A 15,090-nucleotide genomic window follows, 5' to 3' on the forward strand; every position below is an offset into this window, starting at 1 on the left:
AAACATTAAGTGTTATGGTAGTAATGGAAAGAACCACGGAAAAATACATTTTTCAGAAAGAGCAGCTTTTGGTGATAATGAACATAAATTAATATAAATCAGGTAGGAAATGTGAAGTTATCAAGATTTTTATAGTCTTCCTCTAGCATCTATGGAATCCTTCAAGTAAAGGCCTCCCAAAATCAGGGACTGAAACTGTCTAAATTGCTTGTGATCAGTTAGGAGTGCTTTCTTTTTTTCCTTAGGCCTAATAAACGCTTTGCCTATGAAGGCTGTGTTTGTACATCAACCAATACAAGCATGTAAAAAAAAAAAAAGAATAGTATTGTATAATACATTTATTCAGAACTTACGATTTCTTTAAAAATAAAATGTTACACAAGTAAACAGGTACATAATTTATCCTAGATTTACACTTAATGTAAACAAATGAAATTAAATGCAAGGCTTTATTAAACATTTTATTCCTAAACAATTTTCAAAGAATGTGCTAAAGTAGAAATAGAATTTTAATAGAATAAACTTTTTATTCCTCTCCTTTACTCCTTCATTTGCCACTTCCCTCCTTGCCAAAAGCTTCATTTACTCTACACAATGCCTTTTTTTGGGGGCCCATTAAAACTCACTAGCATTTAGAGTTCTTAAAAAATTAGGGTGATGCACCTCTAAAAGCTGTTTGATAAAATCTTGGATTGATGTTCCAGAGCAGGCATGGGAAGACCACACTCTTCACTGAACTGCCTGAAGAGGTCAACCAGAATGACAATTCCAGCTTCTTCTCAGGAGCACCCAGAACTCTATCACTTTTACTCTTACTGACTTACGGATTACTTCGTATACATTAGGATACAAATGCTTATTTTGGATATTTATTATAATGCAAATAATATCTCCAGTATTAGCATTCTGTGCCTTATAAATGTAACTTGATACACATATCACTTCATTTCACATGCATTTGTTAATGTATCCATACTTCCATAACCAAGGCCACTGCTTCCTCTTTAAATGATCCAAGAACTTGGACCAGCAACAACTTTAATCATCGCTGCCCACAATTTGTGTCCTGAACCAAGAAATAAACCCAGTATCTGATTGTGGATTACTTGATTTTTCATATTACTGGTGCTTTTGCAAAGAACTTTCTTCCAAAAAGGACAGAACAAATTTGTTTTAAAGACATGAATATCACTCTGAAAGAATTTATATAATCTCTAATCAGATACTAGCCACAATAATTTTCCTAGTTTCTTTAATTTACCTTTTGGTATAATGGGAGTGGGGTGGGTGGGGGTGGGACAAGATAAAAAAAAAAATTACCTTATCTTTGTGGGTTAGCTGCTGACTTATAACATCCTCACAGATGCTAGAAGAAGGAACCAAGTTATGTAATTGATAAAACAGTTCCACACTTTTCTGGTGGTGCTGAGGTGTCCTATCTCCCAGCTGATCCCACAATGTTAAAGCTACATGCTATAGAAAAAGATGTAAAAGTGACAGTGTTATGAAACCATAAATTAAACCTTCTTTAACAAGCATTTCCTGTTAGGTACAACAAGCCTCTGAAGGCCAGACTTCGAAGGTCTTCAATATCCATTATGCCACTAGGATGAAATTTACAAGTGTAGCTTCCCATGTGCTCACTTTTTGGTCATACAGGCAATTAGATACTCTTAGGATAGACCTTTAATGATTGACTGATTATTTTCACTTTTTTTTAAGGTCCCTCCCTAATGGTATTGTTTTAAACATCAAACATGGGAGCACTTTCTACAGGGCCCAGAGAAGACCCCATTTCACTATTTTAGTGACATTTAGTAAAGTGTTGCTAGAATACATTATCCTTAAGAGGATACAAACCCCACATTGAATATAATTTAATATTTATGGTTATATGTTACAAAATGAAATCTAATTCATAGTCCAAATATCCAAATTATTTAACACACACAAAATAGGTTGTATGTATTTCAGAGTTACATGTGTTAACACAGCACTTGATGATCTATGATAGCATTAATAAAAAATGTAACCAGTTTTAGGGTTTACCACTATAATACTGTTACAGAAACTAACTCTAATGTAGCAGGAGAAACGATCCCGTGGGGCACAATGACTTGAAATGAGATAAAATAAAGAAAAAATTTTTTTATATATAAAGAATCTACCTACTTAAGATGTAATATAATCCAATATACTTGATGTTCTATGTAGAGGATATCATCTTAACTGTTGTGATCAAAATAAAAAAACTGTTTTTTCTGAATGGCATCATACACCACAGATGATGTTCAGACAATACAGAGTTAGAAAAACTTTTCCTGGGAATTTTGGAGAGCTGAGACTGTACTCTATGAAAACCAAAAGTGTCATAACCACATCATGGGGAAATAAGTTTTACTGTGTAAATGATCTTACCTCTTTTTTAGCTGAAATTATTTCCTCTGTGACTTTAGAGCCCTAATGCTTGCCTTCCCTAACCTCATCCTCATCTCCTCTCATCCTTATCTTCTTCCCTCTCACAAAACTAGGGACAAGACTGGCAAAGCAGTACAGATTAAGCTGGTATGTATCTTTTTCTATACAGTATAATACGAAGAGGTATTCAATGAAGCCTGATTGTCATCTTTAAAATCTCTGCTAAGCAAACGAGGTCAAGGACCATCTTAGTCATGTATGTACTTCCTAGAATTTACCTTGAAAAATTCAGTCTTCTCAGCGATGTATCTCAGGTTGCCTGGAGTGAGGGGAGGTCTAATAACCACTGCTACTCTTCCCTGGTTTGGACTTAAGGGTTGGGCAGGCTCCACGCTGTTGATGTTCTCCCCGGTGACCATGGCCACAGACTGAGTCAGTCCCACCAGGTCCATGACCAAAGAAATAGCAACACTCTGCACACTGAAATCACTTGCTTGGCTACAAGCATTCATTAGAGTCTGGAGCCACAGCGGAGGCTGCACGTGCTCCCAGTCTGAAACAAAAAGACGGAAGCCAACAGGGTTCATTACGATAAACCTTTCATGCAGATTCCAACTTCCAGGTTAATTTCAAAAAACAAAGCACCTCCTACTACCTTTAGGCCTTGATTCGTTAGTAAAACCATGGTTTCTCACCTAGACTGGAGCTTTAAGAAAATAAAGCAGCAACAAGAATTTCATAAACTTTTTTAGTATGTAGTTTTCTTATGCCAAGTCATAAATCTATTTCCCTGTCCTGAAAAATAGTACGTTAATCAACACACATTATGTAGCACTCATAGCACTCACTGCACTATGCATGTGCATATATAAAAATTAAATAATGGTAAACATATATGATGCTAGTCTTAATAAAGGAAACCAATGGATCTAAATGTTACATTACTTTTCTCCAGAGAAAGGAGTTAATGTCCTTCTTAGCTTCTACTCATTTGTAAGCAATCTGTGAAAGACATCAAAATCACAACATTTTCTAATATATCACTATATATCTCCCCATGAAGATAGTATTTCATCAAAAAAATCTACAAACTAAATAACACTTTAAAAAATGAACTGGCTAAAAAAAAAAGTCCCAGTTTTAATATCTGAGTGCTCCTTAAAAAAAGAAGGCGTGCCATAAAAAATATTTAAATAAAACCAAGATGACCTTACCAGTCTCCGATTTTTCAGAATGTAAGTCTGAGGTATGGTTCCCCTCAGCAATGTAAACTGGGAAACTGGAGCACTCCAGGAAGAGCTGACAGGCAGAAAGGAAGGCAGAAAGGTATTCTTTTGAAGTTTTTTGTTTACTTATGCTTCTCTCTTTTACATCCCCGTGAGAATCTCTGTCCCATTTTGGAGTCTCTCCTTGCTCTCGCTCTCGACTGAGATCCCCTGGATGCTCTGTAGCCAAAGCCTGAGAAAAAGTGTTACCCTGAATGATGTAGAGGTTGATAAGTCTGGTGAGAAACTGCTGGACATACTCCAAGCAGCACTGCATTGCAGTTTTTTGGGCTGTCTTCCCACTTCGGGGTGCTGTCCCCTGAGTGACTATGGAAGGGGGCTGGATGATGGTTTCTTCAGATCCCACAGTGGAGGCCGTTTCTGTCTCGGAGGATGTGCTACCGATGGGGATGGCAGCCGTCCCCTGTCCCTCATTCAGGTCTCTGTCAATGTCATCACTTCGGTCTGCTTGATACTGTATAAATTCAGTGAATCCACTCTCTGATGATCGACTACTTGGTGGATTTTCTCCATCTTCAAACACTTCAGTAGGATTTTCAAGAGAAACTGATGATACCTGATAGACATTAAAAAGAGCACAGGCTAAGTGGTTAAGTGTGTATATCAGAAATTAAAAATTAGAAATGGCCATGTTTTGAGAGACGTCAGTTTGAATTAGATGATTTAAAACTTAATCTACATGTCCGCTGGAATCTTAGAATAGTTTCTACCACTGATTCATATGTCTATGATAATCAATAGGAAATACTGGTATGGGTCTAATGAATATATTAATATAAACTCATTTGCTAAATATTTATTATTCACTACATGCATAGCTTAAGGCTGGGTTCTTGAGGGCAAAATATGTGTATGCACAAATCTCTAGGATCCATATCCTTGTTTTCAAATGACTGACAATTTATTCAGTCTACTTGATGAAATCACTTTCCTAATGTCTAAACAACACAAAGAATGAGAAATTTTAAAAAACAAATTCTAATAGGTCATCTGTTCAGAACCCACGAATGTGAAATTTCTGTATGAAATGTGTAAAGTACCATTTAAAATATGTGCCATTAATCTTACATTCTTTCAATGGTTATTGAACGCACATTATGTGCCAGACACTATATTAGGTACTAGGAATAAAAGGAATAGTTTGTAATCTGAAAGAGAAGATAGGAAGACAATTAAAATATCAAGGAAAGATGGACCAGCTGCTGAGTAGAGCTGGAATGCATTAACCATCCCCTTCCTACAAAGATAGGAGGAGTACAACCGCCAAGCATATTTTCTGGCTTAGTTTAAGGAAACAAAAGTTGTACATATCATGAATTGCTTGGGGACTGTGCCAGAGCATAAGCTGAATTTGAATGAGTACTTTTTAGTAACTAAAAAGTGATCTTAGTGAAGATTATTGAAGATACAAAAAATGTTCTGCGGCTACAAAGCTGGGCCTTGCCCAGTGTTCCTTGCTTCAGTGAATGACACCACCATTCATCAAATCAGAAGACAGAAACCTAGGGGTGATTCTTGGGATCTTCTCCACCTTTCCTTCCCACTTCCCCTACATCCACTTCAGAACAGCGTTGAAGTGTACTGGCCATGAGTCGGCTAAGGTTCTGCCACTTACTAGCTTGGCAAGTTATTTAACCTCTCTAAACCTCAGTCTCCTGATAAATATAACTGAGATAACACTAGTTCCTACATTTTACAGTTGCTGTGAGGATTAAGTAAGACAGTATATCTAAAGCGCATGGCCTAATGCCTGCCAGTTAGTAAGCACTCAATAAATATCAGTGATCACTCATTACCCTTACCAATCCACTACTAGGGTTACTGATTGTTTTCTCTTAAATGTAAGGCTAATCCATTTATTTCTGTCTTCAGGCCCCCATCTTGTTAGCATGTTACCACCTCTCACCTGCACTACTGCAGGTCTCCCCACATCCACACTGTTTCTGAGATCCATGCTGCACACTGCAAAGTAATTTATCTATTACACAAATCATGTTATGTCACTTGCCTTTTAACCTTTCAGTGCCTTCCCACTGCTTTTAAAATAAAGAATAAAAGCCCTGGTATAGTGAAAAGGCTCTGTATGACCTGGCCCCTGCCTATCTCAAGACTGCATCTCTCCCCCACTGCATGCACAGCATTCCTTTCTGCCGAAGAGCCTTTCGGAATGCTTCTTCCTTTCTCAAGTGCTCTCTTCTTTCTACCTCATCCCACCCCCATTTCTCTAGGGCTTCACTCAAACAATCCTTCCTTAAGAAAGCCTTCCTTACACCCACAATCTAGGTCAGATCACCGCATTTTCCATATTGCTACCACTCTATGTTTTCCTTCATGTGTTTATCACAACTATAATTAAATGTGCAATTATTTGTTTAAAATATGTCTTCTAGCAAAAACGGGTCAGGAAGGCAGGGACTGTGCCTACTTCACCACTGAATACACAGAGTGGGTACTGGATAAAGAGAGGCTGTTTTCACCGTTTCAAAGGTAAGCACACTGAGGGCTCAGGGAAGTTAAAAACAAAACTTGCCCAACGTTACATAGCAAATAAGGTTAGTAGTTATTAGAAGAGCTTAGCTTAGGTGATTCTAAATTTCATATTTTTACCGTAACCTATCACTGTAACAGTACAAGAACTTTTCATATTATAATGCCAGAGTTTAGAGGCATCTATCAGAATTGAACTGTCGACATTTCTACTTTGAAAGGTTAACAACCACCTAAAACCTTGTATTTTAATACCTTTTTGAAAAGAAGTCTCACTTAAATGGTAAAACTGTTATTAGCTTATTATGGTAAAGTTACTTCTGTATTAATCTTTTTTCATATAAGGATCATAAAACAATGGACGTTACATTAATAGAATTCAAGCTATAAATTCAATTATACTTGTATACATTTGTATGATCTATATTATATAACTATGTTTCAGATTATTTTATAATAAAATGTCTTTCTAAAAAGAGAAAGAAATGACATGTTTTGGACATTTGGGTATAGATACCCAATACACTAATTTTATAACAATGTACTAAGTGTGCATGGAGACAAAATTAGAGCCACAATTTTTTTTAAAGAATCATTCCTTTACTTATACTTTTAAAAAAAGGAATAAGGAAAATACTCTCAGCTTTCAAATATGATAAATTTTAGACATTTCAGTGAAGACAATACCATTGTGCTGCGGTAAAAAAAAAAAAAACAAAAACATATGGCCTGAGAATACAGAAACAAACCAAAGAGAGGGAAAAGCATACTCTCAGGTTAATGCACCATTATGTTAAAAAAACTATATTATATTGTCCTTCATCTAATATGAATGGATGTTCCCATTTACCTTACCCTATAACCATTGATAAGTGCCTCCAGATGTTTTCTACGTAGTAAATATTCACATATTTGAATATGCTATTGGGAGAATGCTGAGGTCCTCCCCCTACTGGAACTAATCTCATTCAAAAAACAACAACAAAAAACAGAGCAGTTAAAACCTATTTTAGTCTTATTTCTAAGAAGATCCTAGAGGCATAAATTAAGGAAACAGCAATACAAAATGAATTCTCCTACAACAGAATCAGTATATATATCACATATAAATAGTAAGCAGGTAGGAAGGAAAATAAGAGACTGATTTTAATTTATGTAGGATAATCCTGGGATATATTTAAATTGATTGTGGGTCAGTGATGTTCATTTCATATATGAAGAGCAATATATTTAAAAGGTCCAATAAAAGAGTTTTAGGATTAATATTTGATGGGAAAGGTTGTATTAGACTATCCTGATAAAATATTTTGCCTGGCTGGAAACAAAAAAGCAACTGAAAAAAAAGTAAGGGCAACTATACAAGCCCAAACCCAGAATTAAAGTAATGAACCCTAAATGCCAGAAAATTTTAAATCTTTGTTTTAAAATAGAGCCACTGTGCTTAAGTTCAACGGAATTATATACATGTTTTTTTCCATAGGTGCATCACAGGTGTTTTAAGTAAGACACTATGGCCAGCCATTAAAATTATCATAATTCTGTTCAACGTCATAAAGCTAGCATTAAGAATCTGGAAGACTGAATAGAGCCAAAAGATTCTAGATTTTGAGAAGAGCACACCAAAAATTTAGTGTATATATGAAAAGGACGAGTAAAGTTTAGATTATAAACCTGTTGTCCTATATGGTAGCTACTAACCACATGTGACTACTGAGCTGTTCAAATATGCCTGATCTGACAAAGGAACTAAATTTTTTTCAGTTAATTTAAAATTCACAAAGTAATACTTAATTTAGTTATGACAAAACTTTTAAAAATGTTTAGAACTTAGATATGTGAATCTAATTTTTCAAATGTACACTTTATAAAATTAAATACAGATCAAGTATTTCCGATAAAAATTTTACATTTCAGTGCTGTAAGTAAAAAACACACGTTGGAATTTTGAAGACTTAGTACAAAAATGAATGTGAAATAGCTCATTTTAAAAATATTATCAATTTTATATTGATTATATGTTGAAATGATAATATATTAGCTATACTGGGCTAAATAAAATATAATTAAAATTATTTTCACCTGTTTCTTTCTATTTTTTAATGTGGCTACCAGAAAGTTAAAAATTACATATGTTGCTTGCATTGTATTTCTAGTGGAGGGCTGATATAGACAGTTAAATTGCCAAAAGCCTATAGGATGGTCTACTGCCACAACACTCGAATCTAGAAAAAAATTCACTAATATTTAAGTGACTACATATAAACTATTCTGCTTTGAAGAAATATAATTGTTCTAATGCCAAAAATAATAGCAAACCTTACCTTTTTGTCTTCCCATTCTTTGACTGAGTTGCTCTGCCCACTTGGAAACTGCAACACACCTCCAGTGTTGGCAGATAAGAGCGGAGGTTGAACCTTGCTAAGGATCTTTGAGCAGAGCCTGAGTGAATCTGTGAGTTCAGACAAGTGCAATGTTTGGAGATGGCTTGTCAGGGCAGAAATCATCCTCAGCAGCAACTGGGGCAAGTGTTCTGTCTGGATTTCAATGTAAGTCTCCTGAAGATGGAAAGTGAAAATGACAAAAGTTTATATAATGTATAACCCCAAAATTCTATTATTTCATTTATTTTTAATGTATATAACAAAAATAATTTTATTGATCTGCAATATTTTATATGTATCATGCTCTTAATTAATATTGTATGGTCATTTTATTACTGACAAAAAATTTCTATTCCCAAATTCTCAATTTAAGTACTTCAAGGTATATAATATAAAATAATCCCAGTATCATCTGCTATATTACAGAAATTATAATATAAAAAAGTGAACACAATCAGTTAAAGACAAAAGACAGGCTGAACGTCATACCTGACACAGCACCCTCATACTTCTAGTAGGCTTCAAAATGAGAAAGCAAAGAATTGAGGAGAGAAAAGGAGAAAAGATTTCCAACAGTCTTCATTTAATAGAAAGAATTATTAGTGAGTATAAATGCAGCATTAGACCACTATATACTTAAACATTTAAAATTTCAGTAACATGCAGCTATGAAGTATATTCCATGTCTTATATAAGACTTATATATGTATTATATATATGTCAGAGGACAGAACACTTGGAAAAATTTATGAAAAAAAAAGTTATGCCAAAAGGGAAAAAAAATCAACTTTAAAGATGAAATTTATTTAAAGATGCGGTCTATGTCCAACATGAAATATTTGAACTATTGTTATTACATTGCCTCAATACTTTTTTTTTTTTTTTACCAAGGTGGTCTTACCAAAGAAACTATGTCCAACAAAAAATCCACCAGTAAGCAGAAATTCGTCAGCTGTAACTCAGATGACTCACTACTATCTCCAGGCCCAATCTGAAGTCTGGCGTGCAATGTCCTCCTAAAAGGACAAAATTCACTTTATCAAGTATAAGTGATAAGAATATTCATATCATACATACATCACTTTCTTTTTAATGAGAGTCAACACTGGGACACACACAATGATGTTCCTGTGAACATTCCCTTTCCCCCAGGACACTTAACTCCAAGTGGAAAATTTCCAAAGCAAGATTCCTAGGTTTAACTTCCTGAAGCTCCCATCCTGCACTTCCAAGTGTTCTGGGTGGATCTCACTTTTTTGGACTTGCTCCCACTATACATACCATCTCCTAGTTAACATGGATTATTTGCTGCTTGATTTATAACCTCAGGGCCTTTTTTTAATACCAACTTGTCCTCCTGATTTGCTGTCCTCCCTCAACCTCATTCTCTCAAATCCAGAATGCACCCATCCTTTATGGTTTGAGATCAAACATTATCTCCTCCAGGAAGCCTCTTCTGATCATTCCTCCAACAAACATTCACTTTAAATCCTGTAAGATTTAAAGTCCCAAGTACTATAAGTCCTGTAAGACCATATACATTGCCCTACACTCTGAAGACACAAAAAGGATATGATAGAGTCCCTAACCAGCAAAAATATAAGCATATAGACAAATATACCAATGTGGCAGTGTAGGAGTTGATTCTGATGGGAGATTTGAGGGAGTCATGGAAGGCTACTGAAAGGTGGGTCACTTCTCTATAGGACCTCCCAGAGGGGCTGGGGGGTGGGGAAAGAATATTTTAGAAGAAAGAGCACAAGTGAAGGCTCAGCAGCAGGAGTGAAGGCTCAGGCACTGTTATGTTCAGGGGATAGTACAGTTTCCACTATGAAGGTGGAAACCCAGGCCAGGGCTAGGTGGCAAAAAGACATTCATAATTTCCTCAATATTCCTACCACATTTTAATTTATTAAGGTATCTATAACTTTTTAAAAAAATTTAATTTATTTATTTAAGAGAGAAAGAGAACACAGCAGGGGGGAGGAGCAGAAGAAGAGGGAGAAGCAGACTCTCCGCTGAGCTAGGAGCCTGACCCAACCTGGGGGCGCAATCCCAGGACCGTGGGATCATGATCTGAGCAAAGGCAGATGCTTAACCGACTGAGCCACCCAGGTGCCCCAAGGTATCTGTAACTTTTAATTTAATATGAGGAATAAGCATGTGCATGTTTTACTTGTTCCCATTATAAGGTCTCTGAAGACTGGGACTGTCTATATTCCTAGGTGCTCATTATCTATTGAATGAGTAAGCAAACAACTTTCTAAACCATTGTAGGGATTATTGTTTTGTATTTTTTTTTCTATTTTATTATGTTATGTTAATCACCATACATTACATCATTAGTTTTTGATGTAGTGTTCCATGATTCATGTTTGCGTATAACACCCAGCACTGGGTGTTATACTGTTTTGTATTTTTAAAAGACTTCTAATTCCAAGATCACACATGCTTACTTTTTGACTACATGCTCCCAAGGCTTGAGAGGTTAATCTGGTTCTGAGAGGATTTGGTCTAGAATCCAGAGATTCCACTCAGGTTCACCAGTATTCTTGGGTTTTCAGAGTTTTTAAACTTTATGTCCTAAGAGGTAGAGGGCACTTATTACTCACCAGTGACAATATGGGTTGGTTCTAGGATTTTAGAAAGAATGACCAAGGAATTTGTTATTAAAAGTGGGAATCATTTTGGTAAAGTGTGCTGAGGCAGCAGCCCCAAAATTTGGTATTTTCTCTACAACGAAGAAAAACCAGATTACTATAGACTGGAGAGGGAAATCTTTCATCTATGCTGGTAACTAAATAACTTGTTTTCTAAATTCCTTTTCAATTCTAAGATTATATGACCAATGATTCTATGTTCTAGAGTGACATGACAGAGCCAGATTATGTTTATTAAATAATTAATAGTTGTCAGTAGAATATATATATATCTCTTCTTTTATATATATATTATATACATATAATATATATATAAGAACATTCTTTTCATTAGACTCAACTTAAAAAAATTGGCTTTGGATGCTATTAAATTAAGACAAATGAAATAGTGTAACATACCTACAACATTCTTCAAACCAACGTGCAACGTAATCCCACATATAATAAGGCTCAAAGGAATTAAAGAGAAGGTTGGCAGTTTTAATCAGCTCTGCTGTTTTCTTATTTTCCCTTAATTTACTAAAAAAGGAAAAGAGAAACAAAAACTGAGAAATATTAACATTTATTTTTTTCAGAATTAAATTTGAGTGCAATGTTGTTAGGGCAGTTCATATTCCTAGGTAGCTGCTAGAACACTTGCTAGTGAGAAAATCGCAACAAATAATTTTTATATACTGACACTCTATTACTTTATGTGTAGTTACTTCTCCAAATTCAGGTTTTCATACTCAAATGTATGATCAAGATCAGAAATTAGCGTATAAGAAAAAATATCTGTGCTTCCAGCAAAAGAAGAGCAAGTTATTTTTGAACTTTTGAGTGCCTGTTAATTTGGCATTACATTCTTTTGTTTCCCTTGGAAATTATTATTCTTAGCTGAAAAACAACAAAATAATACTGTAAATTGCCATGATTACTGAAATTCCATCAGGGAAAAATAATTTATTTCAAGTGGGGAACATCTGGACTACTAAGCACCCACCTACCTACCATCTCCTGCCAACCTTCCTCACAATTAAAACAGTTGTTTTTATACATAGTGAGGTACTGTCAATACAGCTAGCATATTATAGCACAAAAGACTAACTGAATACTCTGTGGGGCAATACAGATTATCAGGCAGAATACAAAATGAAATCAAGTACCAGGGTAGTCAATATTAACTTCTCAAACAAAAATTACAGGAATATTTATCAGAAATCAAAAACTGTCTTAAAATGTTTTAATAATGTAAAACTGTGTTTTAGGAAAGCCCAGGCTATCTCCAAAGCCCACTAAGGAAACACAAATGGAATGCAAATTATGTAAAAGAAACTATAGTCTTGAAACCTTTGTCATAATGATAGATGAGACTGGAAAACAGGCTGCTGAAAGTAGAGAAGAAATGAAAAAGTAAGACCTTGTCAACATGAATCTACCACTGATTTAGAGAAAAGGATATGCTAATATTACATGACTTTTCCCAGGGATTAAAAATATATATATTTATATATATATGAAAGAAGAAATAACCATAACTTGAAAAAAAAATTGTTGAAAGAACCCCTGGTGCCCTTTGATTCATTTAACGCCACGTTAAATCTTTTTCTGAACTACGATTTGGTCTCCTGAGTGTGTCAAGTAAGCAAGAGGCACAACCCCATGCAAACATCCAGGCCTAGTACCAAGCAAGGTACAACTTCTATCCCTAACTGACATGTGGCAGTTAATCTCTTCTGAGTTTGGAAAGTGTGAATAAATTCCCTGGAATCTGTATCTTCACATTAATTGCTAAAATTTAGTATCCTAACCAGATAGATTGAGAACCAACCTGGAATGTGGTGGTTCTACTATATAATGCTTAAGCTGTAAATGCCTATTTGAAAGATCAGTGTTGTTCATTATGAGAGTTCATACTGCCAGAATACAGTAATATTTAAAATCAGATTTACTCATTCAGAACATAAATTCCATGAGGACATCTTTATATCATGCTTAGGTTTTTGGTAATCCACCTGCTTAACTGAGCATGATCCTTGCTGAAGGGTGGTTCCATTTGAAGATCCAATTCTGCTTTGCACTGAGAATATAATGTTCTAAATACTTCAATTAGGACATCTTCCAGAATTACAGGTCCTAAAATTAATATACATATTAAAGACAATAATTAATTAGCATTGACACTTCAGGATTATTTACAGTTGGCCTGATCATAGGATGCTTTAAAACAACTATTTTGAAAAAATAATTTTTTCTGGAAGCTATACTAAACTTCACATTTTGATCTGAACAAATGTTTATTTAAAAATAGGTTGACATAATAAAAATGACAAAACCAAGGAAGTATGCTTTGGCAGTTAAAATAGCAATATACTTGGAAAATTTATTTAACTTCTCTGAGCTTTGGTTTCCTCACCTAGAATGAGGATAATACCAAACTTACAGGGCCGTTACAGGGTTGGGAAAAAAATATTTGTAAGGTGGGGAGCATAGTTCCCAGAATATAATAAGTATTCAATACTTACATTACTACTAATGTTATTTTAAATGATATAAAAATGCACAAGGCAAATTTTGCTACAACAGATGCTAATCTCCTTAAAAAAATTTTCTGAGCTTCATCTATTATCACACAATAGCTAAAATAAATTCTCAAAGCCACTGAACAACTCAAATTATTTTTATATTTAAAATTTTTCATTTTTATTTTGAGTTGGTGAGAATACATGCACATTTGCTAAAACATCTGCATGTAATTTAATAAAATTACATACTTTATTATTTCATTTTATTGTTTCTAATATTTGTGGTTTTTCTTAATTTCTGTCTCAGGTGCCATAACTAACTTCCCAATAGAGCTAATATCTGAGAAATATACAATGAAGATAGGGAAAACACAGAAAACAAGGGGGATGTGGGGAATCAAGCTGAGGGAGAGAACGCATAAGACAGTCATAATAGATCATAAATGCTTCAGTAACTTAATCAGGATTAAGAAGAGCTTAGATAGTATCTTTAAAACGACTCCTCCATTATATATATATCACAAGGTAAAAATATGAGAACATATGGCTTGGATGTATACATCTGTATCTTCTTAATGTTCTAGAGTAAATTTTAGGTAAGAAATTGTTGAGAATCTGTATTTGAAGGCCACCTCAAAATACAGCAATTTCTCTACATAATGACTTTGTCTTATTTTTATTATGAAACAGTACAAAACAACCACACGTGATCTTATGCCCTAGGACAGCATATATTACCTAGCTCAGGTTTGTCAAGTAAACTGATTAAAATACGAAAAGGTTTTAGATCCTGCATTAAAGTGCTCTCTTCTCCAAATCCATTCACTTGTAAGATCCCCACCATTGCCTTTAAAAAAGAAAAAGTATATTAGTCATTTAAATAAACAGATGCAAAGACTTTTTTCTTAAGAAAAAATTTAAATACGACCATATGTAATGGAGATTTACATCTATTGCTTTTCTGAAGTTCTTTCACTGAAGTTAGCTTTTTTCCCCTGCTAAGGGGAAAAAAAAGTTATATTCATCCCTTTTGAGGGGAAAGAAAGAGTGCTTACATTTTCTCTAGAAAAAAAGTGGAAAAGTTAAAGAAAATCTAGAAACATAAATTCATGAGTTACTTTGACTTTTTGCCTGAAAGATAAAAATGTTTCTATTTAATATCATCAACAGGCCCCAAAGTATGGCACAGTACCGTGACAGCGTCTGTTACTATTCAATTGTCTTCCCACTGGTAACTCAACACTGTATTCTTATAACCTCACTCATTTAAAAATGCTTCAGATACCATGTATTTTCTGTTACTGAGTTATCTTGAATATCTCATAATTAAAGTAAAAATAATATAAAATAAAAC

General features: G+C 34.6%; 1 protein-coding gene across 8 annotated transcripts in view; it reads right to left on the reverse strand.

Annotated features, from left to right (window-relative positions):
- The window catches only part of DOP1A (DOP1 leucine zipper like protein A), a 105,917-nt gene that overhangs the window by 32,320 nt on the left and 58,507 nt on the right, over positions 1-15,090 (reverse strand). For 4 of the 8 annotated variants that reach the window (XM_036101016.2, XM_036101013.2, XM_036101015.2 and 1 more), the window contains exons 9-17: positions 14,475-14,583; positions 13,227-13,347; positions 11,632-11,751; positions 9,474-9,588; positions 9,062-9,091; positions 8,513-8,746; positions 3,633-4,260; positions 2,697-2,971; positions 1,321-1,473 (exon numbers count right to left, since the gene is read on the reverse strand). In XM_036101016.2, the coding sequence (XP_035956909.2) occupies positions 1,321-1,473; positions 2,697-2,971; positions 3,633-4,260; positions 8,513-8,746; positions 9,062-9,091; positions 9,474-9,588; positions 11,632-11,751; positions 13,227-13,347; positions 14,475-14,583 (1,785 nt within the window). The remainder of the gene's footprint in view (positions 1-1,320; positions 1,474-2,696; positions 2,972-3,632; positions 4,261-8,512; positions 8,747-9,061; positions 9,092-9,473; positions 9,589-11,631; positions 11,752-13,226; positions 13,348-14,474; positions 14,584-15,090) is intronic. The other 4 variants (XM_078055039.1, XM_036101017.2, XM_036101014.2 and 1 more) reach the window with 1 other exon arrangement.

The sequence above is a fragment of the Halichoerus grypus genome, chromosome 9 (assembly GCF_964656455.1).
Source record: "Halichoerus grypus chromosome 9, mHalGry1.hap1.1, whole genome shotgun sequence".
Lineage (NCBI taxonomy): Eukaryota > Metazoa > Chordata > Mammalia > Carnivora > Phocidae > Halichoerus > Halichoerus grypus.